Raw genomic sequence first — 27,928 nt, forward strand, 5'->3', positions numbered from 1 at the left:
TGCACGGTTAGGGTCCCAAACCATTTGTAATTAAAGCAAGAATAACGTAGCACACCTCTTGCGGTGAATACGGATTTTTTTTTTCTTAAAGCAATCCAAAAACAATGTGACGTTTCGGTCAATTATGACCTTCCTCAGACCGGATTGCTGCGGAGGAATGCGGAGTCGAGGAGCAGCAGCGGTAAAATAACGTGTAACAGATAGGTGGTAAGTGACCGTAGTCTCATGTGGCTTCATATGTATTGGTCAGCAGTAGAGTAATGTGATCCCGCACCACCTTCATCCGGCTTGAACGTTGGTTTGGAGAGAGACTATATGTCCATACACCTGTGCCCAGCGGAAGTAGACAAAGAGTTCAAAACTTACTGAAGGAAGAGGAAACCACGGCACCAGGTGACATTGCAAATAAAAGCTTTCTTTATTACAGCATAGCAGGTCAAGGAGGATTAGATCGTGAAGCCGACGAGCGCTGGTTTCGCATGCCTTCGTATGTATTTATTTTGTCGCAATGTTTTTCATTCTTTTTTTTTTTTTACATGTACCAAACACGTACCAGACAGGTACAATTCCCTTTTTGTACAGTATTTTTTAGAGAGATCCCTTTTATTTTTACTCACGTTTTGAATTTAAAAAAGCCCCCCCCCCCCTGTGCGAGTTTGGCCAAAATGCTTATTGTTATGTAAGCTGAAGGGCAAATCAATGATATTCCACATTTTTTTTAGCCATTTTCTTTTTTTTTTTGTTTCTTATTTTTGTACTGGACGACCATTACATTTATGCGCATATTTTTATTTGGGTCATAACATAAAGCGTTGGGGCAAATGTCTGCTTTGCTTCTCTGAATTACTGCCTTGTGCTTTTAAATGGGCACTGTCAGATATAAAAACTTTTGATAAGTTTTACATCTTGGCAAAACAATAGTTTTTCTGATACACTTCTTAATAAAAAAAAATCACATTTTATTAAAGAAAACTGCCTCCGAAAATCCCACACTAGGGGTCCCCATACCTCCTGGGACACTGATGAGTCCCACAGCAGCATTATCGTGTCCAAGGGACCCACTTGCCTCAGCTGCATGCAGCATTGGAGGCTCCGTGTCTGAAGCCTCACGACCACGGGGCTGGAGGATTGTAACGTCAAAGAGGAAGAAAACAACAGCAAAGAGAACAATGACATTTTTGTCTGTTTTTGCCCAAGAAAAACTCGGAAACCCTGCCTAAGATCTTACAGCGTACATACTTGATATGTGGATTGGTTGGACGAGGCTTGTCCTCAGTGTACAGAGCCTGGCTTGCCTTCAGTGTAGAGAGCCCTGCCTGTCCTCAGTGTACAGAGCCCTGCTTGTCCTCAGTGTACAGAGCCCTGCTTGTCCTCAGTGCACAGAGCCCTGCTTGTCCTCAGTGCACAGAGCCCTGCTTGTTCTCAGTGTACAGAGCCCCGCTTGTCCTCAGTGTACAGAGCCCCGCTTGTCCTCAGTGTACAGAGCCCCGCTTGTCCTCAGTGTACAGAGCCCCGCTTGTCCTCAGTGTACAGAGCCCCGCTTGTCCTCAGTGTACAGAGCCCCGCTTGTCCTCAGTCTAAAAAGCCCCGCTTGTCCTCAGTGTACAGAGCCCCACTTGTCCTCAGTGTACAGAGCCCCGCTTGTCCTCAGTGTACACAGCCCCGCTTGTCCTCAGTGTACACAGCCCCGCTTGTCCTCAGTGTACAAAGCCCCGCTTGTCCTCAGTGTACACAGCCCCGCTTGTCCTCAGTGTACAGAGCCCCGCTTGTCCTCAGTGTACAGAGCCCCGCTTGTCCTCAGTGTACAGAGCCCCGCTTGTCCTCAGTGTACAGAGCCCCGCTTGTCCTCAGTGTACACAGCCCCGCTTGTCCTCAGTGTACACAGCCCCGCTTGTCCTCAGTGTACACAGCCCCGCTTGTCCTCAGTTTACAGAGCCCCGCTTGTCCTCAGTGTACAGAGCCCCGCTTGTCCTCAGTGTACAGAGCCCCGCTTGTCCTCAGTCTAAAAAGCCCCGCTTGTCCTCAGTGTACAGAGCCCTGCTTGTCCTCAGTGTATAGAGCCCTGCTTGTCCTCAGTGTACAGAGCCCTGCTTGTCCTCAGTGTACAGAGCCCTGCTTATCCTCAGTGTATAGAGCCCTGCTTGTCCTCAGTGTACAGAGCCCTGCTTGTCCTCAGTGTACAGAGCCCTGCTTGTCCTCAGTACAAAGAGGTCAACTTGGAGAGGAGTCTGCTGGGTACTGAGTGGGTACTCTGTGGGGTAGAGGTGGGGGAAGATAGTGGAATGGAGGAGCAGGACTGTCAGGCAGCTAGCTGGGTTACAGTTAGAAAACGGGGTAAAGGGAAAAGTGTCAGGGAGGCTAGTCCTGAACTGGCACACCCCAACGGTTGGCAGATGAGGAGGAGCTAGAACTACTGCAGCAAGTCCCTGCCTCTGACCACCAGGGGGGTGCTGCTCCAGTAAGGGGGGAAGAAGGAGCGCAGGGCAGGCCAGGTTGACAGGTTACAAGGTGAGGCTGGAGAAGACCCAGCAGTCATGGTTCACATTGGCACCAATGACAAAGTAAGAGGTAGGTGGAGTGTTCTTAAAAATTATTTCAGGGACCGAGGCCTTAAGCTTAAAGGAAAACTGTCAGATATTTTCTCCTGCACTATCCACATGTACTGGTGGATAGTGAGGGAGATGCCGATTCCAACGAGCCCTACCTTGCCTGGATCCGTCAGGCCGTTCGCCCGCAATTGTAGTTCTAATCTATGTGTAAATCTTGCTGTAACTGGCACCAGCAGTAGCACCCCCATCATCCACCAACAACCCCCCCATTCTCCCTACCCCCGTGTGGTAATAGCAAGAGCTGACGGATGATGGGGGTGCTACTTCTGGGGGTTCCCCACATTAGCTAGGCAGCAGGTTCCCCACATTAGATAGGCAGCAGGTTCCCCACATTAGGTAGTAGCAGATTCTCCCCCCCCCCCCACACACAAACACACACACAGACACCCACACATGCACACACACATAGACACACTTACCTGTCCTGCGCTTCTCCTCTCGGCAGCGGCCTGATGAGTGACGTCACTGACGTCCTCCTGTGCGGGTCTGCGGAGGCACGTCACATGCGCGACGTCCCTCATCAGACTCGGCCCGGTCGGCCAACTGAAGACAGGGAGGAGGAGGGCGGGGTAAGTGAAGCCTTCCGGTATTTAGCGCTGCTTGCCCGAAGCAGGGCTAAATGCCTGAAGAAACCACCTGCCAGGCGCCCGGAACAGCATGTCCCGGATGTCGGGCCACAAACTTTTGTTCCATGGGCTGCAAATGGCCCACAGGCCGGGAGTTTGAGACCCCTGGTGTAAGAGGTTTATACCTTATAGGAATAAAAGGTCAGGAATAGGAGGAAACCAATGTGGATGAATAAAATGTTAAGGGGGCAATAAATGACAAAAATAAAGCATTTAAACTACTAAATCAGGACGGCAGTGAAGAAACATTTAAAGGGGTACTCCGGTGCTTACACATCTTATCCCCTATCCAAAGGATAGGGAATAAGATGCTTGATCGCGGGAGTCCCGCAGCTGGGGACGCCCGGGATTATGCACGAGGCACCCCGTTTGTAGTCAGTCCTCGGAGCGTGTTCGCTCCGGGTCTGATTACGGTCGACAGTACGGCCGGCGGCGTGCGACGTCACGCCTCCGCTCCCGTGTGACATCACGCTCCGCCCATCAATGCATGCTTACGGGAGGGGGAGTGATAGCTATCACGCCCCCTCCCGTAGGCTTGCATTGAGGGGCGGAGCGTGACATCACACGGGGGCGGAGGCATGACGTCACACGCCGCCGGCCCTGCGGTCGCCGGTAATCAGACCCAGAGCATGTTTGCTCCGGGGACTGATTACAAACGGGGTGCCGCGTGCATGATCCCGGGCGTCCCCAGCTGCGGGACTCCCGCGATCAGGCATCTTATCCCCTATCCTTTGGATAGGGGATAAGATGTTTAAGCACCGAGTACCCCTTTAAAAGATATAGAGAAACATTTTGAATATGTAAAAAACTGATAAAAGCTGCAAAAATAGAGACAGAAAGACTCATTGCCAAAGAGAATAAAACTAACCCCAAAATGTTCTTTACCTTAATTAATAGCAAAAAAGGTTAAAAATGAAAGTGTTGTCCCCTTAGAAGATAATGAGGAAGAAATCATAGACGGGGATCAGGAAAAAGCAAATCTATTAAACAAATTCTTCTCCACTGTATTCATAGAGAAAAATTAAATGTAAAATACAGGGAGATAAGGTAAACTCCCCAGTAGAGGTCACCTGTCTAACCCATAAAGAAGTACAGGTCACCTGTCTAACCCATAAAGACGTACAAGTCACCTGTCTAACCAAGGAAGAAGTACAGATCACCTGTCTAACCCAGGAAGAAGTACAGGTCAACCCAGTGTTCTAAGGGAGTTAAGTAAAGTATGAGACAGACCCCTATTTCTAATATTCAAGGACTCTATAGTGAAAGGGACAGTTCCTCAGGACTGGCGAATAGCAAATGTGGTGCAGGTATTTAAAAAGGGAAGGGGTCAAAAGGTGATCCCTGGAATTATAGGCCTGTTAGTTTAACCTCTGTTGTATGTAAATTGTTTGATGGCTTTCTAGAGATGCTATTTTGGAGTATCTTGATAAAAATAAATGTATGACTCCATATCACATGGGTTTATAAGGGATCAGTCCTGTCACCTGATCAGCTTTTATGAGGAGGTGAGCTCCAGACTGGACCTGGGGAATTGCTGGATGTCGTATATCTGGATTTTTCCAAAGCATTTGATACGGTGCCACATAAACAGTTGGTGCATAAAATGAGAAGGATTGGGCTGGGGGAGAATGTGTGTAAGTGGGTAAGTAACTGGCTCAGTGATAGAAAACAGAGGGTGGTTATTAACCTCTTAAGGACATAGGACGTTCTCTAACGTCCCCACTACCTGGGCTTTAATGCCCAAGGACGTTAGAGAACGTCCTGTTGTACTTCCGGTCTCTGCCGCGCGCCGGGCAGAGATCGGAACTGGATGCCTGCTGAAATCCTTCAGCAGGCATCCAGGGCAAACGCCGAGGGGGGCCATGTAGGCCCCTCATGTCGGCGATCGCCGCAAATCGCAAGGGAAATCGCCCTTGCGATCTGCGGCGATACCGGGCTGATCGGGTCTCTGGAACCCGACTGCCCGGTAATTTCGCATGATCCCGGCTGTCACAGACAGCCAGGACCATGCTAATGTATAGGAGCGAGGTGGCAAACCGGCCACCTCCTCTATATACCCAGCGATCTGTCGGTTAACTAACCGACCAATCGCAAGGGGGGGGCGGTTACTTCCTCCCGTCCTGCCCGGCCCCTTGAAGTCCGGAGAGGACGGGAGGAAGACCGGAGGATGCGGCGGGGGACGGGGGAGTGCTGGGGCCCGGCCCCGGTACTTACCTCGTCCCTGAAGACCCGGATCCCGGAGACGGCGGCGACAGGTGAGTAGATCTTCAGCCGCGGTCGGGCCCTTTACAGCAATGCACGTCGCCGTAAAGCGACATGCATTGCTGTAATGGGACCCTGTAAACTACAACTCCCAGCATGCCCAGACAGCCCTTGGCGTCTGGGCATGCTGGGAGTTGCAGTTTTGCAACATCTGGAGGTCCACAGTTTGGAGACCACTGTGTCCTTCCAGATGTTGCAAAACTACACATCCTCAGCATGCCCTTACTGTCCAGGCATGCTGGGAGTTGTAGTTCTGTAACATCTGGCCCTTGAGATGTTGCAGAACTACAACTCCCAGCATCCCTGGACAGTTTTGGCATACTGGGAGTTGTAGTTTTGCAACATCTGGAAGGGCACAGATTGGGAACCACTGTATTAGTGGTCTGCAAACTGTAGTCCTCCAGATGTTGCAAAACTACAACTCCCAGCATGCTGGGAGTTGTAGTTCGGCAACATCTGGCTCTAAAGATGTTGCCGAACTACTACTCCGAGCATGCCTGAGAATGCTGGGAGTTGTGGTTTTGCAACAACTGGAGGCACACTGGTTGGGAAACATTGTCTGTTTCCTAACTCAGTGTTTCCCAACCCGTGTGCCTCCAGCTGTTGCAAAACTATAACTACCAGCATGCACTGATAAACTGTGCATGCTGGGAGTTGTAGTTTTGTAACAGCTGGAGGTCCCCCCCCCTGTGAATGTACAGGGTACATTCACATGGGCAGGGGGCTTACAGTGAGTATCAGGCTGCAAGTTTGCGATGCAGCAAATTTTGCGCGGCAGCTCAAACTCGCAGCGGGAAACTCGCTGTAATCCCCCGCCCGTGTGACTGTACCCTAAAAACACTACACTACACTAACACAAAATAAAAAGTAAAAAACACTACATATACACATACCTCTACACAGCCCCCCTCCCCTCCCCAATAAAAATGAAAAACGTCTGGTACGCCACTGTTTTCAAAATGGAGCCTCCAGCTGTTGCAAAACAACAACTCCCAGTATTGCCGGACAGCCGTTGACTGTCCAAGCATGCTGGGAGTTTTGCAACAGCTGGAGGCACCCTGTTTGGGAATCACTGGCGTAGAATACCCCTATGTCCACCCCTATGCAAATCCCTAATTCAGGCCTCAAATGCGCATGGCGCTCTCACTTTGGAGCCCTGTCGTATTTCAAGACAACAGTTTAGGGTCACATATGGGGTATCGCCGTACTCGGGAGAAATTGTGTTACAAATTTTGGGGGGCTTTTTCTCCTTTAACCCCTTATGAAAAGGTGAAGTTGGGGTCTACAACAGCATGTTAGGGTAAAAAAATAAATTTTTTACACTAACACGCTGGTGTTGCCCTATACTGTTCATTTTGACAAGAGGTAAAAGGGAAAAAAGCCCCCCAAAATTTGTAATGCAACTTCTCCCGACTACGGAGATACCCCATAAGTGGGCGCAAAGTGCTTTGGGGGCGCACAACAAGGCCCAGAAGGGAGAGTGCACCATGTACATTTGAGGTGATTTGCACAGGGGTGGCTGATTGTTACAGCGGTTTTGACAAACGCAAAAAAATAAAAACCCCACATGTGACCCCATTTTTAAAACTGCACCCCTCACGGAATGTAATGAGGGGTGCAGTGAGAATTTACACCCCACTGGTGTCTGACAGATCTTTGGAACAGTGGGCTGTGCAAATTAAACATTTTGTACAGCCCACTGTTCCAAAGTTCTGACCGACACCAGTGGGGGGTAAATGCTCACTGTACCCCTTGTTACGTTCCTCAAGGGGTCTAGTTTCCAAAATGGTATGCCATGTGGGGGTTATTTTGCTGTCCTGGCATCATAGGGGCTTCCTAAATGCAACATTCCCCCACCCCCCCCCCCCCCCAGCAAAATTTACTCTCAAAAAGACAAATATGACTCCTTCTCTTCTGAGCATTGTAGTTCGCCCGTAGTGCACTTCAGGTGAACTTATGGGGTACCTTCATACTCAGAAGAGATGGGGTTACAAATTTTGGGGGGTATTTTCTGCTATTAACCCTTGCAAAAATGTGAAATTTGGGAGAAACACACATATTAGTGAAAAAAAAATATTTTTTTTTTACATATGCAAAAGTCGTGAAACACCTGTGGGGTATTAAGGTTCACTTTACCCCTTGTTACGTTCCCCAAGGGGTCTAGTTTCCAAAATGGTATGCCATGTGGGGATTTTTTGCTGTTCTGGTACCATAGGGGCTTCCTAAATGCAACATGCCCCCCAAAAACCATTTCAGAAAAACGTACTCTCCAAAATCCCCTTGTCGCTCCTTCGCTTCTGAGCCCTCTACTGCGCCCACCGAACACTTTACATAGACATATGAGGTATGTGCTTACTCGAGAGAAATTGGGCTACAAATATAAGTATACATTTTCTCCTTCTACCCCTTGTAAAAATTAAAAAAATTGGGTCTACAAGAACATGCGAGTGTAAAAAATGGAGATTGTGAATTTTCTCCTTCACTTTGCTGCTATTCCTGTGAAACACCTAAAGGGTTAAAACGCTGACTGAATGTCATTTTGAATACTTTTGGGGGTGCAGTTTTTATAATGGGGTCTTTTATGGGGTATTTCTAATATGAAGACTCTGCAAATCCACTTCAAACCTGAACTGGTCCGTGAAAAATAGTGAGTTTGAAAATTTTGTGAAAAATTAGAAAATTGCTGCTGAACTTTGAAGCCCTCTGGTGTCTTCCAAAAGTAAAATCACGTCAATTTTATGATGCAAACATAAAGTAGACATATTGTATTTGTGAATAATTTTTTTTAAAATTTGGAATATCCATTTTCCTTACAAGCAGAGAGCTTCAAAGTTACAAAAATGCAAAATTTTCAATTTTTTCATCAAATTTTGGAATTTTTTACTAAGAAACGATGCAAGTATCGACAAAATTTTACCAATAACATAAAGTAGAATATGTCACGAAAAAACAATCTCAGAATCAGAATGATAACTAAAAGCATTCCAGAGTTATTAATGTTTAAAGTGACAGTGGTCAGATGTTCAAAAAACGCTCCGGTCCTAAGGTGTAAAATGGCTGGGTCCTTAAGGGGTTAATGGTACTTATTCTGATTGGGTGACTGTTACTAGTGATATAGACTGCTACTAGTAGTATATACATATATAATACATGTATACACTATAATACTATAATTCATGTATACACTATAATACTATAATTCATGTATATACTATAATACTATAATACATGTATATACTATAATACTATAATACATGTATATACTATAATACTATAATACATGTATATCCTATAATACTATAATACATGTATATACTATAATACTATAATACATGTATACACTATAATACTATAATACATGTATATACTATAATACTATAATACATGTATATACTATAATACTATAATACATGTAAATACTATAATAATATAATACATGTATATACTATAATACATGTATATACTATAATACTAATAATACATGTATATACTATAATACATGTATATGCTATAATACTATAATACATGTATATGCTTTAATACTATAATACATGTATATGCTATAATACTATAATACATGTATATGCTATAATACTATAATACATGTATATACTATAATACTATAATACATGTATATACTATAATACTATAATACATGTATATGCTATAATACTATAATACATGTATATACTATAATACTATAATACATGTATATACTATAATACTATAATACATGTTTATACTATAATACATGTATATACTATAATACTATAATACATGTTTATACTATAATACTATAATACATGTATATACTATAATACTATAATACATGTATATACTATAATACTATAATACATGTATATACTATAATACTATAATACATGTATATACTATAATACATGTATATACTATAATACATGTATATACTATAATACTATAATACATGTATATACTATAATACATGTATATACTATAATACTATAATACATGTATATACTATAATACATGTATATACTATCATACTATAATACATGTATATACTATAATACTATAATACATGTATATACTATAATACTATAATACATGTATATGCTATAATACTATAAAACACGTATATTCTATAATACACGTATATGCTATAATATTATAATACACGTATATACTATAATAAAAGTATATACTATAATACTATAATACATGTATATGCTATAATACACGTATATACTATAATACTATAATACATGTATATACTATAATACATGTATATACTATAATACTATAATACATGTATATACTATAATCCTATAATACATGTATATACTATAATACTATAATACATGTATATACTATAATACTATAATACATGTATATACTATAATACTATAATACATGTATATACTATAATACTATAATACATGTATATACTATAATACATGTATATACTATAATACTATAATACATGTATATACTATAATACTATAATACATGTATATACTATAATACTATAATACATGTATATACTATAATACTATAATACATGTATATACTATAATACATGTATATACTATAATACTATAATACATGTATATACTATAATACTATAATACATGTATATACTATAATACTATAATACATGCATATACTATAATACTATAATACATGCGTATACTATAATACTATAATACATGTATATACTATAATACTATAATATATGTATATACTATAATACTATAATACATGTATATACTATAATACATGTGTATACTATAATACTATAATACATGCATATACTATAATACTATAATACATGTGTATACTATAATACATGCATATACTATAATACTATAATACATGTATATACTATAATACTATAATACATGTATATACTATAATACTATAATACACGTATATACTATAATACTATAATACATGTATATACTATAATACTATAATACTATAATACATGTATATACTATAATACTATAATACATGTATATACTATAATAATATAATACATGTGTATATACTATAATACTATAATACATGTATATCCTATAATACTATAATACATGTATATACTATAATACAGACATTTAGTGTATTTTGTCCTGTTATTGTCGGTGTCCATACATCTTCTTATCCACATAGACACCTACAGTCACCGTCCTCTGACATATACACTATAATACATGTATATACAATAATACTATAATACATGTATATACTATAATACTATAATACATGTATATACTATAATACTATAATACATGTATATACTATAATACTATAATACATGTATATACTATAATACTATAATACATGTATATACTATAATACAGACATTTAGTGTATTTTGTCCTGTTATTGTCGGTGTCCATACATCTTCTTATCCACATAGACACCTACAGTCACCGTCCTCTGACATATACACTATAATACATGTATATACTATAATACTATAATACATGTATATACTATAATACTATAATACATGTATATACTATAATACTATAATACATGTATATACTATAATACTATAATACATGTATATACTATAATACTATAATACATGTATATACTATAATACTATAATACATGTATATACTATAATACTATAATTACATGTATATACTATAATACTATAATTACATGTATATACTATAATACTATAATACATGTATATACTATAATACTATAATACATGTATATACTATAATACTATAATACATGTATATACTATAATACTATAATACATGTATATACTATAATACTATAATACATGTATATACTATAATACTATAATACATGTATATGCTATAATACTATAATACATGTATATACTATAATACTATAATACATGTAAATACTATAATACTATAATACATGTATATACTATAATACTATAATACATGTATATACTATAATACTATAATACATGTATATACTATAACACTATAATACATGTATATACTATAATACTATAATACATGTATATACTATAATACTATAATACATGTATATACTATAATACAGACATTTAGTGTATTTTGTCCTGTTATTGTCGGTGTCCATACATCTTCTTATCCACATAGACACCTACAGTCACCGTCCTCTGACATCATTTATCTCTACACTGAGCAGATGAGCCGAGAGCAGCAGCCCCTGATCATGTGACTCCTCCTCCTCCATGTGAATGATCACCTGACTGTGACATCATCGCAGGTCCTGTTAGTACACTTCCTATAAGCACAGGGCTCCTTTATTGCTTTCGGGTGAAGGTATGTGTGTATATCTATGTGTTTGTGTATATGTATAAATATATAAATATATATATATATATATATATATATGTGTGTGTGTTATTAGATATATACAGTATATATACACACACACCTATATATACAATGATTAGCGCAAAGGGAACCTTTTAAATTATTTTATTGTATAAACATAACACTCGTGGTGATGATTAAAATCTGTATTAGCCACCATACACTACTTATGTTGCCGCATCCATTTTATATCTGTTGAGATGTATCACAGGTTGTAGTCCATATATTTCTCTAGGCCACAATGTTCATCAGTGCGTTTTTTAAAGTTTTCTACTTGTTCCTCAAGGTATATTGTATATTTGTGACCTCTATCTTCTGTACGTGCCTCCCACACACCTTAATTGTCCATGTGTGGTGACCGTACTTGTTATGTGCATATGTTAGCAGAAGTATTGGATGTGCTTTTATTATTCATAGAGGTATTTCGATTGTTTGCCTCTTTAGCAACTTGATGTCCATCTGTTAGTGGCAAAATGTATCACAGTCTTTTAGATATTTGCACATATACATATTGCACTTTTAGAATGTGTCTATTTGAATTGTTGCACACACTTATTGCACATATTCCATATTGCACATTGCACTTATTGCACTTATCTCTTATTCCGGCTTCTCAAGTAGTTGGTGCTAGTTTTTTTCTTTCTTTCGGATGGGAGCCTCTTTATAGGTAATTGCCGGTCCGACGCGTTTCCTCTGCGATTCTTCCGGGACTTATTTTCGGCTTCTTTCACTCCTCTTGTATCCTTCTTTAGATGCGGCACTGATGACGGCCGTACTTCAAATGACTTCCCGCCGTGTTTTTGTATCTGTAACTCCTCCTACTCCATTATCACATGTTTTCCTCAGGTCCAATCATAATCTCTTATGTCAGGGCTTTTCCTTCAGTATCTTTTACGATCACCTGGGTGTTTTCGGGTGGGGAGTGTACACTGTGCGCTCGGGTATGCTTTCCAGCCCTCGTTCTGAGCTCCGGTCTCCATCGAACAGGTAGGTGGCTTGCGTTTCATTCATTTTAACCCTTTATCGTCTGGGATTTTCATCTGTTCATGTGCATTCTTTTCTATACATTGAAAATTTCTGTTTTATAACACAGTTCTTTGGTATTGCCATCGTTTGTTTGATTTATTCTTGTGTTATTATTGGTTTTTGTTATTTATTTTTATTTTATGTTGGCCTGTCTTGGGGTAGTTTATTTTTGGTTATAGTAGTTAGTGTTCATCTTTTTGCAGTGAGTTACAGGCTGATGTTATATTTATTTTTATTTTATTTTATTTTCTCATTCAATAAAACAGGCATATGATATAAAATCATTTAATCCTCCCGGTTTGACAGTCTCCAGTATATATGTCCAGAATGCCTCTCTCTGCAATAAGCTCCTGTCCCAGTCTCCTCCTCTTGGTGAGGGAAGTATCACTTCTATCACCTGCACTTTTAAACTTTTAATATCACTTTCATGTTTGAGTGCAAAGTGATTTGCAACTGGAGTGTCCCTCATATGGATTATATCTCCCACATGCTCCTGTAGCCGTTTCTTAAGGGCTCTAAACGTTTTTCCTACATAGTTTGCTGGACACGAGCACGTTAGGAGATATACAACGCCTTTTGTTTCACAATTCGCGAATTGTTGCATTTTGTACTGTTTGCCTGTTACACTGCTTGTGAACTCACTACTTTTGTGTACATATTGGCACATTGTGCATTTACTGCACGGGAAGGTTCCTTTTGGTTTTTCTGTGAGCCATCCTTTTTTCTGTTCAGGTTCAAAGTTGCTCCTTATTAATTTGTCCTTTAAATTTTGTCCACGTTTGTATGTTATTTGTGGGGTTCGAGGGATTATACTTTCCAGGGTCTTATCCATCCTTAATATTCCCCAGTATTTGTTTAGGATCTCCCGTACTTCATTCGCTTTTTCATCAAAGACTCCAATTATTCTTGTTACATCGTTGGAGTCCTGCTTCACTTTTGGGGTCAGTAGGTGGGATCTATTAGATGTTAACGCTCTATGGTACGCTTTTTTCAGGAACTTTATTCGGGTACCCCCTACTCCTTAGTCTTACCCGTAGCTCCCTTGCTTTAGTCTCAAAGTCTTCCAGTGAAGAGCAATTCCTTCGTATTCGAAGGTATTGTCCCGTTGGTATTCCCTGCTTCAGTGGGCGTGGATGACAACTGTCCCACTGAAGCAGGGAATTAGTAGCTGTCTCTTTTCTATACACTGTAGTTTGTATGTGGTTGTCAGGTGTGATCCATATTTTTAGGTCCAAGAATGCGATATGATCCTTACTTATGCAACTGGTAAATTTTAGCCCCAAGTTATTTCTATTTAGTATTTCCACGAACCTTAAAAACTTCTCCTTAGTGGACGACCAAATTATGAGAATATCGTCTATGAACCTTAGCCATAAGCTTACATGGCTGGTCCATGACGCCATCTCCTCACTGAATACCTGTTGGTCCTCCCACCAGCCGAGGTACAGGTTTACGAAACTGGGGGCACAGGGGCTCCCCATCGCTGTACCTCGGCTTTGGTGGAAGGACTCCCCCTCAAACTGAAAATAATTCCTAGTGAGGACAAATCTCAATAGTTTTATTACCAGTGTATTATGCGATGCATATTGAATTGCCTCTGGAGCTTAGGAAGTATTGTACTGCCTCCAACCCCTTATTATGGGGGGATGGAGAAGTACAACGCCTCCACATCAAGGGATGCTAGTATCGATCCCTCCTCCAATCTTAGGTCTTCCAATTTTTGTAGTACATCTGTCGTGTCACGAACAAATGATGGTAGGGCATATACGAAGGGGCGCAGTATGCAGTCCACATACTGACTCACCCCTTCTGTTAGATTGCCGATACCCGACACAATGGGGCCTCCCTCTTAGAGGGGGGTGGTCCTTGTGTATCTTTGGTACTGAATAAAAGCATGCCATTCTGGGGGTTTTTTGGCTTCATATATTCGTATTCTGTTTTACTTAGTAGGTTACAACTTCTACCTTCATCCAGGATGGTCACTAACTCTTCTGCAAATTCCCTTGTAGGGTCCTTTCTCAGTTTACTATAACACTCCCTGTCTGACAAGATGTCCAAGCACATCCTTTTGTATTCCTCCCTGGTCATGAAAACTATATTTCCTCCTTTGTCCGAGGGTTTGATGACCAGGGAGGAAATCTTTAGCTAATGCAGTCATAGCCTGTCTCTCTTCTCTCGTGAGGTTCTGTTCCCTCATTCTTTTTTGGTCTAAACCTTTTTAGGTCATTGGTTACCATTTCAACGAATATATCTATATTAGAGTAGTCACCAATTGGGGGTGGTTTTTTACTTAGTTGACTAAAAGGGCCTTCTCCCTCTGTTCTTTCACTGTTTTCTCGGGAGAGGGTTTCTAAGTCCCTAAATAGTATCCATGTCCTTCTTGAGCCACCTACCTGTTCGATGGAGACCGGAGCTCAGAACGAGGGCTGGAAAGCATACCTGAGCGCACAATGCACACTCCCCACCCCGAAAACACCCAGGTGATCCAACCAGATCGTAAAAGATACTGAAGGAAAAGCCCTGACGTAAGAGATTATGATTGGACCTGAGGAAAACATGTGATAATGGAGTAGGAGGAGTTACAGATACAAAAACACGGCGGGGAAGTCATTTGAAGTACGGCCGTCATCAGTGCCGCATCTAAAGAAGGATACAGGAGGAGTGAAAGAAGCCGAAAATAAGTCCCGGAAGAATCGCAAGAGGAAACGCGTCGGACCGGCAATTACCTATAAAGAGGCTCCAATCCGAAAGAAAGAAAAAAACTAGCACCAACTACTTGAGAAGCCGGAATAAGAGATAAGTGCAATAAGTACAATGTGCAATAAGGAATATGTGCAATAAGTGTGTGCAACAATTCAAATAGACACATTCTAAATTGTGCAATATTTATATGTGCAAATATCTAAAAGACTGTGATACATTTTGCCACTAACAGATGGACATCAAGTTGCTAAAGAGGCAAACAATCGAAATACCTCTATGAATAATAAAAGCACATCCAATACTTCTGCTAACATATGCACATAACAAGTACGGTCACCACACATGGACAATTAAGGTGTGTGGGAGGCACGTACAGAAGATAGAGGTCACAAATATACAATATACCTTGAGGAACAAGTAGAAAACGCACATTCACATATGCACTTTAAACGCACTGATGAACATTGTGGCCTAGAGAAATATATGGACTACAACGTGTGATACATCTCAACAGATATAAAATGGATGCGGCAATATAAGTAGTGTATGGTGGCTAATACAGATTTTAATCATCACCACGAGTGTTATGTTTATACAATAAAATAATTTAAAAGGTTCCCTTTGCGCTATTAATTGTTCTATACATTACTGGGAGACCTAACAAAATACGGTACGGACAAGTACCTCAGTGGATTATATATACAATGATCCCTACATACAATAGTTTCGATCAGGACGTGCTCAGAAATTTGGGGGGGGGGGGGGGCAGATGCTCAAGTAAATAAAGGGCTCTACTCATTGTTATTTAGAAATGTTTTTGTAAAAACAAAACATTAAAGTAAATCTGTTATTAGTTTTGTGGTAATAAAACTTCTATAACACTAAATAGACAAAGACGTTTGGTTGTTTCCTTTACATGACTGAGAAAACACCATTTAACCTCTTAAGAGATATTTTATTTTTCCATCTTCTTTTCCTCCTCGCCCTCTAATAACCATAATCCTCGACTTTCCAACTTTAGACCCATATGAGGCTTGTTTTTTGCTCCTCCAATTGTATTTTTTAACCCCTTAACCTCCCTGGCGGTATGATTCTGTCTGGAAATTTGTACCAAAAGCGGTACAATTTTTTGCACTGAATTTCACATCTCCCCCCCGCCCATTTCACATCTCCCCCGTCACATTCCCCCTCCTTGTCACATCCCCCCGTCACATTCTCCCCCCTCCTTGTCACATTCTTCCCCCCTTGTCACATTCCCCCCCTTCATGTCACATTCCCCCCTGTCACATTTCCCCCCCTTGTCACATTTCCCCCCCTTGTCACATCCCCCCCCTTGTCACATTCTCCCCCTTCATGTTACATTCCCCTCCCCCTTGTCACATCCCCCCCCCCCCTTTGTCACATTCATCCCCCCCCCCCCCCCCCCCCCCCTTGTCACCTTGTCTTGTCCTGCAGCAGCATACACTGGGTTTGCCGGCAGATTTCAAACCTAGTGTATTTGCTGCAGAACAAGCCCTTTCCCCTTCAGCCAATCACAGGCTTTACACCACTGCGGCCTGTGATTGGCTGAAAAGTGAAAGGTCCTGTAAGATGAATAGAGCAGGGACCAGAGCGCACGGAGGGGAACGACATCTTCATGGACCGGGACTAGGTGAGCAAAAGGTTTTTCTATTTTACTACTTTTTCCTTTTACATTTAGCTCAGTGTTTTTCTAACAGGGTGCCTCCAGCTGTTGTGAAACTACTACTCCCAGCATGCCCGGACAGCCTTTGGCTGTACGGGCATGCTGAGAGTTGTAGTTTTGCAACAGCTGGAGGCCCCCTGGTAGGGAAACACTGACTTTTAGTATTTTTCTTTACCTGCTCTGGCCGGCCCCCGCAACGGGAGCCGACCAGAGCAGATAATCACATGTTTTCCCGGGGGCCGCATCGCTATATCGCATTGCTTTTGCGAAATATCGTGCAGCCCGGCCGGGAACTCTGCAATTCTACCCCGAGCGTGACTCGGGGTTACCGATCCTGGCAGGGAAAATTAACCCCGAGTCACGCTCGGGATTACCGCGCAGGAGGTTACTAACCACAGATGTAAATGTATGTCCTGGTGCGGAGGTACCTAACACACCAGAACGTATATTTATGTCGGAGCGATGCTTGCATCATGCACTGCAGGTCCCGGCTGCGATCGCGCTGATGTGCGCCATTAACCCCTCAGATGCCGTTATCAATACAGATCACGGCATCTACAGCAATTCAGGGTGGATACAGCACCAAATAGCTGAGGACTCAGGCTGGTAGATGGAACAAGACTTTATTTGCCATCCATGTGCAACGTTTCGGCAATAAACTGCCTTTTTCAAGCATATCAAACAAAGTGACAATGTGCATATATATAGGAATCACAACATGCTGTGATTGGTTACATAACAGGTGTTATACATATCATTACAATCAATGGCCACATCCTATTGGCTAAACTGTGTTGTCGTAGTGATTCAAATACACAAAAGATATAAATCTAAAAAATATGAGAAAACAGCCATCTAAAACATATATAAGCTTCAGATGTGTTCACTGGGACTTCACTTACATTGATCCATGTCTCCGATTGCATCTTCATCATATAGATCGCATGAAAAATCTTGCGTCTGTGTGTGACAGCTTCGCTTGTAAATAATCAAACTGCGGCTGCGTGACTCCACACCGTGTAGTTCCGATCAGCTGACCACTATAGGTCAGCTGATGCAGGAGCGTCATAGATGCCCGGGATCAAAACAATATGATCCGCGCAAGCGCCACCTGCCTGTGCATGCGTAGTGCGTCTACATGGGTCACCACACATCAGTGAATCGGCCAGCGCATATCATATGCACCCGCCGATACCCGAGGAGCACCTGACCAAAGACGCACCGCATAGTCTATAATACATATGAGTCTGAATAGACTTCCATATATGCATTCCTCAAGACAAATTTTTCTTAAACCTGGGCATCTACGTTAATACCAAAAAAAAGTATGTCACAAGAAGATGCCATATTGAAACAAGGATCAGTGTAACATAGACTATATTCAAATCATAAAATCTACATTTATATAAAAAGAAAAAGAAAAACTTTTTTCAGGAGTCCTCAGTGAATCCATCCTCAGCTGTAATCTTCATATAAGGTGATGATGAATAATAAGTGAAGTGAATCTAAAAAAATACATAAAAAATATTAAAATATCATCATAGAGAGATATCCAAAAACCTCATGTTGTCACTTATAAAAATTAAATACACGGAACAGGTTGAAGAAAAAGTAAAAAGAATGAGTGAAAACAAAAAATGAAAAAAAAAGGGAAAAAGATAAATTAAAAACCCCCCAAAAAAATTGTGTGTAAAATAAAATGAGAAAAAAAATAAAAATAAATATAAAAAATAAATGACCTGCCCATGTGGCCTTTATTACATAGGTGAAACCACCAATGAATGCCGGAGAAGATTAAATGGTCATAAATCTTCTATTAGGACTAAAAAGGTTGATCTTCCACTACCTAAGCATTTTTTGGAATTTGGTCACAATATTAGTCAGTTAAGATTTCGCATTATAGATCATGTACCTGTGTTGAGACGAGGGGGTGACAGGGAGAAATTATTGCGCCAGAAAGAACTTAAATGGATCTATACATTAGATACGATGTATCCAAAGGGATTGAATATGGATTTTGGCTTGAAACCCTTTATGTAGGCATTTAGGTTATCCTCCTTTCTATTTCTGTCTTTGCTTTTTTTCTTCTCCTTTTTTCTTTTCTTTTTTTGCTCTTCATTCCTTTTTTCTGGTCCTTTCCCCCCCCCCCTTTCCTTTCCCCCCCCCTTTCATTCCCCCCCCCCCTCCCTTTTTTCCCCTTTTTTCTTTCTTCCCCTTTTCTTTCTTTTTCTCCTTTTTTCCCTTTTTTCCCCTTTTGTTCCTTTTCTCTTTTTACCCTTCCTTTTTTCTTCTTTATTTTTATTCATTTTCCTTATTCTTTATTTTTCATTTTTCTTTTTTCTTTTTTCTTTTTATTCAATTTTTTTCTCTTCCCTTTCTTTCCCTTTGTCCCCTTTTTTTACCCTTTCTTTTTTTTTCTCCTTTTAACCCCCCCCTCTTTTTCTTTCTTTCTTTTTCCTTTTTTCCTCTTTCTCTTTTTTTTCATATTTTATTATTTCTTTACATTTTTCTTCACATTCATTTTTTATTTATTTTCTTTTTGTCAGTTTTTATTTTATTTTATTTTTATTAATTTTTTATCATTTATTTAATTTTTCATTACATAATAAAAAAAAATTTATTTTTTATTTTATTTTTTATTTTATATTTTATTTTTTATATTTATTTTTATTTTTTTTCTCATTTTATTTTACACACAATTTTTTGGGGGGGTTTTTAATTTATCTTTTTCCCTTTTTTTTCATTTTTTGTTTTCACTCATTCTTTTTACTTTTTCTTCAACCTGTTCCGTGTATTTAATTTTTATAAGTGACAACATGAGGTTTTTGCATATCTCTCTATGATGATATTTTAATATTTTTTATGTATTTTTTTAGATTCACTTCACTTATTATTCATCATCACCTTATATGAAGATTACAGCTGAGGATGGATTCACTGAGGACTCCTGAAAAAAGTTTTTCTTTTTCTTTTTATATAAATGTAGATTTTATGATTTGACTATAGTCTATGTTACACTGATCCTTGTTTCAATATGGCATCTTCTTGTGACATACTTTTTTTTGGTATTAACGTAGATGCCCAGGTTTAAGAAAAATTTGTCTTGAGGAATGCATATATGGAAGTCTATTCAGACTCATATGTATTAAAGACTATGCGGTGCGTCTTTGGTCAGGTGCTCCTCGGGTATCGGCGGGTGCATATGATATGCGCTGGCCGATTCACTGATGTGTGGTGACCCATGTAGACGCACTACGCATGCACAGACAGTTGGCGCTTGCGCGGATCATATTGTTTTGATCCCGGGCATCTATGACGCTCCTGCATCAGCTGACCTATAGTGGTCAGCTGATCGGAACTACACGGTGTGGAGTCACGCAGCCGCAGTTTGATTATTTACAAGCGAAGCTGTCACACACAGACGCAAGATTTTTCATGCGATCTATATGATGAAGATGCAATCGGAGACATGGATCAATGTAAGTGAAGTCCCAGTGAACACATCTGAAGCTTATATATGTTTTAGATGGCTGTTTTCTCATATTTTTTAGATTTATATCTTTTGTGTATTTGAATCACTACGACAACACAGTTTAGCCAATAGGATGTGGCCATTGATTGTAATGATATGTATAACACCTGTTATGTAACCAATCACAGCATGTTGTGATTCCTATATATATGCACATTGTCACTTTGTTTGATATGCTTGAAAAAGGCAGTTTATTGCCGAAACGTTGCACATGGATGGCAAATAAAGTCTTGTTCCATCTACCAGCCTGAGTCCTCAGCTATTTGGTGCTGTATCCACCCTGAATTTCTGTATGCCTTTCCGGGTTGGCATTCCCGGATGATCACCTACACATGCTGATTGGATTGGTGCTGTCTCTCCTCTTCACCCGGCATCTACAGCAATACGCATGTTTAAATATCATCTAAAATGGCGGACGGTGGTCCCTTCACCTGCCTCTGTCCGTCTCCTGGGGTCTTCTGCTCTGGTCTGAGATCGAGCAGACCAGAGCAGAAGATCCCTGATAATACTGATCAGAACGGGGGGTAATGGGACCGGGGGGAATGTGATTGGGGGATGTGACATGGGAAGAGAATGTGATGGGGGGGGGGGAATCGGACATGCGGGGAGAATGTGACGGGGGTGAGATGTAATATGGGGGGAGAATGTGACAAGGAGGGATGTGACAAGGGGGGGGGAATGTGACAGGGGGGTGAGATTTGATATGGGGTAGAATGTGACAAGGGGGGGATGTGATGGGGGGAGATTGTGACAAGGGGGGAGAATGTGACAAGGGAGGGGAATGTGGCGGGGAGGATGTGACGGGGGGGGGGATATGACAGAGTGGGGAGAATGTGACGGGAGAATGTGGCAGGGAGATAAGATTATACTCTTTAAGGGATAATTCACTATTACACCCAATAGGTTTACCAACATCACCTGTAGAGAACCATGTCCTAAGTTTACCACTTCTAAATAGGGCAAATAAAACAACTTGTAACTGGAACCAATTAATGTCCATTGTTGGGCAAAACCAAAGTCCACAATACAAAGCACTCAATTCTGCATTAGAGAGAGTATAAGAAGAGATATTTACCACTAAATTGTTGCTTTGTCCATCTGTTATATGTTGGACGACATCACCTTGTTGGCTTTCAGGTTGCGGGTTTGTACAGGTTTCTTTTCGCCCCCGACTGCCCCTTCTGGCGCGTCTCCGCCTCCTATGTGTGCACTTTCACCTAAAAAAGATATAGAATCTTCTATGAGTTGTTTTTGTTTTTTGTAACAACAAAAAGAAAAAACTAGCACTGATGTCAATTCAAGCAATACACTTATGAGCCACTTCTGGGATAAATGGGGAAACAGCCACTTATAGAATGCACTGAAGTGGAGTTGCCCAAGTCCATATGTTCTTGGTTCCCCCAGATCCCTCTGTCCTCCTCCTCAAGATCCTTAAGTCTGCCCAGACACATTTGTCCTCCTCAATACCCCTAAGTTCCCACTAGACCCATAAGTTCCCCCAGACCCGTCTTCTTTTTAAAGATCCCTATGTGCCCCAGACCCCTTTATCTCACTTCCCAACACCCTTAGTCCCCCAAGACGTTTCTGTTTTTCTTCTTAAGAACCCTAAGTCCCTCACAGACCTCAAACATGACCTAATTGGACCCCTCTACTATCACTTCATCTTGGAGACATCAAAAGTTCCATATTTGGTAGTTCCTATCTCAATACTTATTTCCCTCACTGTAAATGGGGCTCAGATAACTCATCCTGTCAATTCAGTATTCATTAAAATTAATGATCTTTTACGCTTATATAAACATTCCATCAGACTTCTCCTACTGTCTGTTGACTTTTACAATATTCTTTCTTATGAATCAGGGTGAAGATATGAACAAAATGCTCTAGAGACAGATGTGAGCGGTGATGAGCAGTATAAGGAGGACATTACTACAGGGAAAGATCTGATCTATATTACTGCTACAGGCATAATGAAAAATAAGAAACATGTGATTGGTGATGAGCAGTATAAGGAGGATAGACCTACAGGGAAAGATCTGATCTATGTTAATACTAGAGACATGAAGGAAGAAGAAAAGACAGATGTGAGTGGTGACGAGCAGTATATGGGGTATGTTCCTACAGGGAACGATCTGATCTATATTAATTCTACAGACATAAAGGAAGAAGAAGAGACAGATGTGAGCTGTGATGAGCAGTATAACGAGGACATTCCTACAGGGAAAGATCTGATCTATAATCATTATACCGTCATAAAGGAAGAAGTTCAGACTGATATGAGGGGTGATGAGCAGTATAAGGAGGACATTCCTACAGGGAAAGATCTGAACTATGTTAATACTACAGATATAAAGGAAGAAGAGACAGATGTGAGTGGTGATGAGCAGTATATGGAGGACATTGCTATAGGGAAAGATCTGAACTATGTTAATACTACAGACATAAAGGAAGAAGAAGAGACCGATATGAGAGGTGATGAGCAGTATAAGGAGGACATTCCTACAGGGAAAGATATGAACTATGTTCATTTTACAGACATAAAGGAAGAAGAAGAGACAGATGTAAGCTGTGATGAGCAGTATAAGGAGGACATTCCTACAGGGAAAGATCTGAACTATGTTAATACTATAGACATAAAGGAAGAAGAGACAGATATGAGCGGTGATGAGCAGTATATGGAGGACATTGCTACAAGGGAAGATCTGAGATATGTTAATACTACAGACATAAAGGAAGAAGAGACAGATGTGAGCGGTGATGAGCAGTATAAGGAGGACATTTCTACAGGAAAAAATCTGAACTATGTTAATACTACAGACATAAAGGAGGAAGAAGAAGAAGAGACGGATGTAAGCGGTGATGACCAGTATAAGGAGGACATTCCTATAGCTTACCGCCCAGGTAAGTAGTAGTCACTTAATGCAAAGAATATATACTGCTGCTGCTATCGCTATTCATCAGGATATATAGTAGTTATACACCTTCCCTCCCTGTTCAGGCTGATTCTATATCTGAGGAATCAGATTATATAGTTGTTATACACCTCCCCTGAAGTTGTGATCACACATTGCATTTTGCATTGTTTTCTTCAGTTTTTGCCTTGCTTTCCACAAAATCTCAGCAAAGATGTTGCTATTTATCAGCGATTTTATAAAATTACAACCAAAAGACAGAAAAAACAAATGCAGTGTGTGAACACAGCCTAAATATTTCATAAAACATCTCAGCTCTAATTAAAGGTCAAACCACTTCCTCTTTTCTTTAAAAAACGCACTTTGAATAAGAAAATGCATCAAAACTGCAGGTAATGTGAACTGATCTCAACCCACTTGAGACTAATCAGTTCACCTGGCTAAACTCCAGCACCAGCAACCTAATTAGATGACCAGGTGCAGAGAAGAGACCCTATCTCCTCTCTCTGCACAGCCAGAGGATTCATGGGAAATGTAGGCAGCATGAGAAAATCATTTCTGTTCTAAAATAGGAATAAGGTATGGATGAAAACCCATGCCTGCCACATCAGCTAAAACAGGTAAGCACAAGGCATACACAAGAACCTCTTATAGTCTATGCTGCACTATATAAGTAAAAATGTAATCCCTCATTGCTTCTTCAAAGAGGTGTTCCAGGGGTACTTTCCATAATCCCATGATATCTAGTTATAATACTGTGTAATTTGCCTCTGTTATTATTTTACTGTTGTCTCTGACCTTTCCCAGCATTCCATGTGGCCAGAGACAATATTTTATAACTCACATGGTCTTAGGGGAGGAGGGGTATTAGTGGTTATGGTTCATAATGAGGGTGGATAGCATGACTTCAGTAGTTTATTCTGCTATTTATTCCCCCCTGCAACATAGCCACACCCCCTGGAGACCATGTGATATGATATTTTGTAAGTGTTTGAAAATATTCATAAACCCCTCCCATAATAAAATTTTATTTCCCTTCCATTCACACCCATAAAAAACTTATTTTGTATCACAGTGTGCGGAATATCAAATTACAGATTGTGTAATTACAAAGTACAATTGGTCCCACAAAAAACAAACCCTCATATGACCCTGTAGATGTAAAATATATCAAAAATATAATCTGTTTTATCTTTGGCAGATGACTGTACCAGGAGATCAGAGGAGAATCTTATATCTTCAGATTATAAAGCAGATGATGATATCACACAAGATACATATGGAGAACATTCCATTATCCCAGATACACCCTCAGCCCTTCACAGCCAAGATCTGTCATCTCATCCTGTTATACAAGTCCGACCTAAAGATTCATCTCAGTCTGTTAAACAAAGTAGAATCCACTTTAGGATTGTTGGACATCAAAATCCTAATAAAGAGGAGAAGCCATTTATATGTTCAGAATGTGGGAAGTATTTTCTTGTGAAATCACAGCTTGTAAGACATCAAATAATTCACACAGGAGAGAAGCCATTTTTATGTGCAGAATGTGGGAGATGTTTTAGTCACAAATCACATCTTGTTAAACATCAAAGAACTCACACAGGAGAGAAGCCATTTTCATGTCCAGAATGTGGAAAATGTTTTACCGAGACATCATCTCTTGTGCGTCATCAACGGATTCACACAGGAGAGAAGCCATTTTCATGTGCAGAATGTGGGAAATGTTTTACTGAGAAATCATATCTTGTTAAGCATCAAAGACTTCACACAGGAGAAAAACCATTTTCATGTTCAAAATGTGGAAAATATTTTAGTCACAAATCACATCTTGTTAAACATCAAAGACTTCACACAGGAGAGAAGCCGTTATCATGTCCAGAATGTGGAAAATGTTTTCCTGAGACATCATCTCTTTTGAGTCATCAACAAATTCACACTGGAGAAAAAACATTTTCATGTTCAAAATGTGGAAAATATTTTACTCAGAAATCAATACTTAACAAACATCTAAGAATTCACACAGAAAAGAAGCCATTTTCATGTCCGGAATGTAGGAAATGTTTTACCAATCCATCATCTCTTGTGCGTCATCAACGAATTCACACTGGAGAAAAGCCATTTTCATGTTCAGAATGTGGAAAATATTTTACTCAGAAATCAATACTTAACACACATCTAAGAATTCACACAGGAGAAAAGCCATTTTTATGTCCAGAATGTGGAAAATGTTATAACAATAAATCACAGCTTGTTCAACATCAAAAAAGTCACACAGGAGAAAAATTTGGAAAATGTTTTACTCTGAATTCAATTATTGTTGAACATCAAAAAACTCACACAGGAGAGAAGCCATTTTCATGTTCAGAATGTTGTAAATATTTTACTAAGAAATCATTACTTATTAGACATCTAAGAATTCACACAGGAGAGAAGCCGTTTTCTTGTTCAGAATGTGGAAAACAATTTACTCAGAAACCACATCTTATCAGGCATCTTAGAATTCACACAGGAGAGAAGACAAATCAGAGCAATAAATGATACAGATAAGACATCTATATATTAACCATGTACATAGGATATCTGACATTTATATATATATATATATATATCATATACTGCATCTCCAAACTTGTTCCCAATTGTTAATAAAAGTTTTCTTTTAGAACGTAGTCACCGATCCAGCGATGTCATCACTATAGTTTACATGGTAGGAAAAGAGTGTGATATATGGTTGTGATATTCACTGCTCCTCATGGAGAAGACCCAACAGGCATAATCCATGGGGAGCTGCTACTGGAGACCCAAACACCTCAGAGAGAAGGGACTTATTCCAGTGATGAAGAATTCCAGGACATGACCAGATTAGGGACACAAAATCACTTCTATCTTCTGGCTTCTAGGACATTATTCTGATGGAAGAACTTTACACATTATAAAAAGTCCTATAGGTGTTGGGGAACATTTATAGACAATTGTTGGCCCCGGCTGTCATGGCGTACCATAGGCCCCCTGCCTCCATATTACACAGGTCTGATGGGGGAACAGGGTAAGTAAGGGTTCATTTTTGTGGTTCTAACAATAACTGTACAAGGATATATAAGAAGTAAGGAATATATGAGATAAGATCTTCCAGCAAACACAGATGCTGATCTGGGGATTGGTTTGACAAGGCTTATCCTCAGTGTACAGAGCGCCGCTAGTCCTCTGTGTACAGAGCCCCGCTAGTCCTCGGTGTACAGAGCCCCGCTAGTCCTCGGTGTACAGAGCCCCGCTAGTCCTCGGTGTACAGAGCCCCGCTAGTCCTCGGTGTACAGAGGCCTGCTTGTCCTCAGCTTGTCCACTTCCTGTATTTGGACGCCTTACAGAGAGACACAGGCAATAGCTGCAGCAAAAACACACAGCTTTTTTTAAGCAATGTATATTGCAAATATACATATAATGGTGTCATCTACATTATATATAAAGTCTTTGCTAATGACAGGTTCACTTTAATGTGGTAATGGATGGGGGGACAGATACGTTTTGGCCTGAGAGGAATTTGAACATTTCTGGTCTTTCCCCACTTGCGGTTTTTAGTAAAGAAATATGTTTTTTGGCCTCTGGAGGGTAAAAAAAAACCCAATGTGCTCTGTACTTTTCCTGTTGGAGTAAGACCCATCAGAATAGATCTTGATAATCACCTACAAAATACTGACTATACAACTATGGAAGCACAAAAACCTTTATAATACATATAGGAACAATACAAAACAAGGCAGCCCTGCCTCCCCGGAGCGCTCACGGCATCCCTCTGTATGCAGCGCTCCGGTCAGCGCCGCTGACCGCGAGCGCTGCTCCTCTGTCACCGGAGGGGATGCGATCCGCGTGACGGGACTTGCCCGCTCACGGATCGCGTCCCATGTCTCTTACCGCACGCCTGCTGCTGCTTCTTCCCGGCGCGCGTGGCCCCGCTCCCTAGGGCATGCGCGTGCCGGCTTACTAAGATTTAAAGGGCCAGTGCACCACTAATTGGTGCCTGGTCCAATCTGTGTAAAAAGTATAAAAACCCACTCCCCCTTCCTGTCCTTGCCGGATCTTGTTGCCCTAGTGCCCTGAGAAAGTGTTTTGTGTGAATCCCTAGCCTTTGTATCCAGACCCTTTGCTGTTGCCCCTGACTACGCACCATTGCCGCCTGCCCTGACCTTCTGCTTCGTCTGACCTTGCCTTAGCCTTGTCCTTGTGTAACGTGCCTGTCTCAGC

The 27,928-nt window shown here is 40.5% G+C and overlaps 1 protein-coding gene across 1 annotated transcript in view; it reads left to right on the forward strand.

Annotated features, from left to right (window-relative positions):
- Window positions 1-11,670: 11,670 nt before the first annotated feature.
- Window positions 11,671-27,928, forward strand: part of LOC130298730 (zinc finger protein 271-like) — a 52,048-nt gene continuing 35,790 nt past the window's right edge. Inside the window, exons 1-3 of the mRNA XM_056551363.1 lie at window positions 11,671-11,775; window positions 22,635-23,675; window positions 24,888-26,180. Coding sequence (XP_056407338.1) covers window positions 22,745-23,675; window positions 24,888-26,180 — 2,224 coding nt within the window. The 5' untranslated portion in view covers window positions 11,671-11,775; window positions 22,635-22,744. The remainder of the gene's footprint in view (window positions 11,776-22,634; window positions 23,676-24,887; window positions 26,181-27,928) is intronic.

The sequence above is a fragment of the Hyla sarda genome, chromosome 1 (genome assembly GCF_029499605.1).
Source record: "Hyla sarda isolate aHylSar1 chromosome 1, aHylSar1.hap1, whole genome shotgun sequence".
In the NCBI taxonomy this organism is placed as follows: domain Eukaryota; kingdom Metazoa; phylum Chordata; class Amphibia; order Anura; family Hylidae; genus Hyla; species Hyla sarda.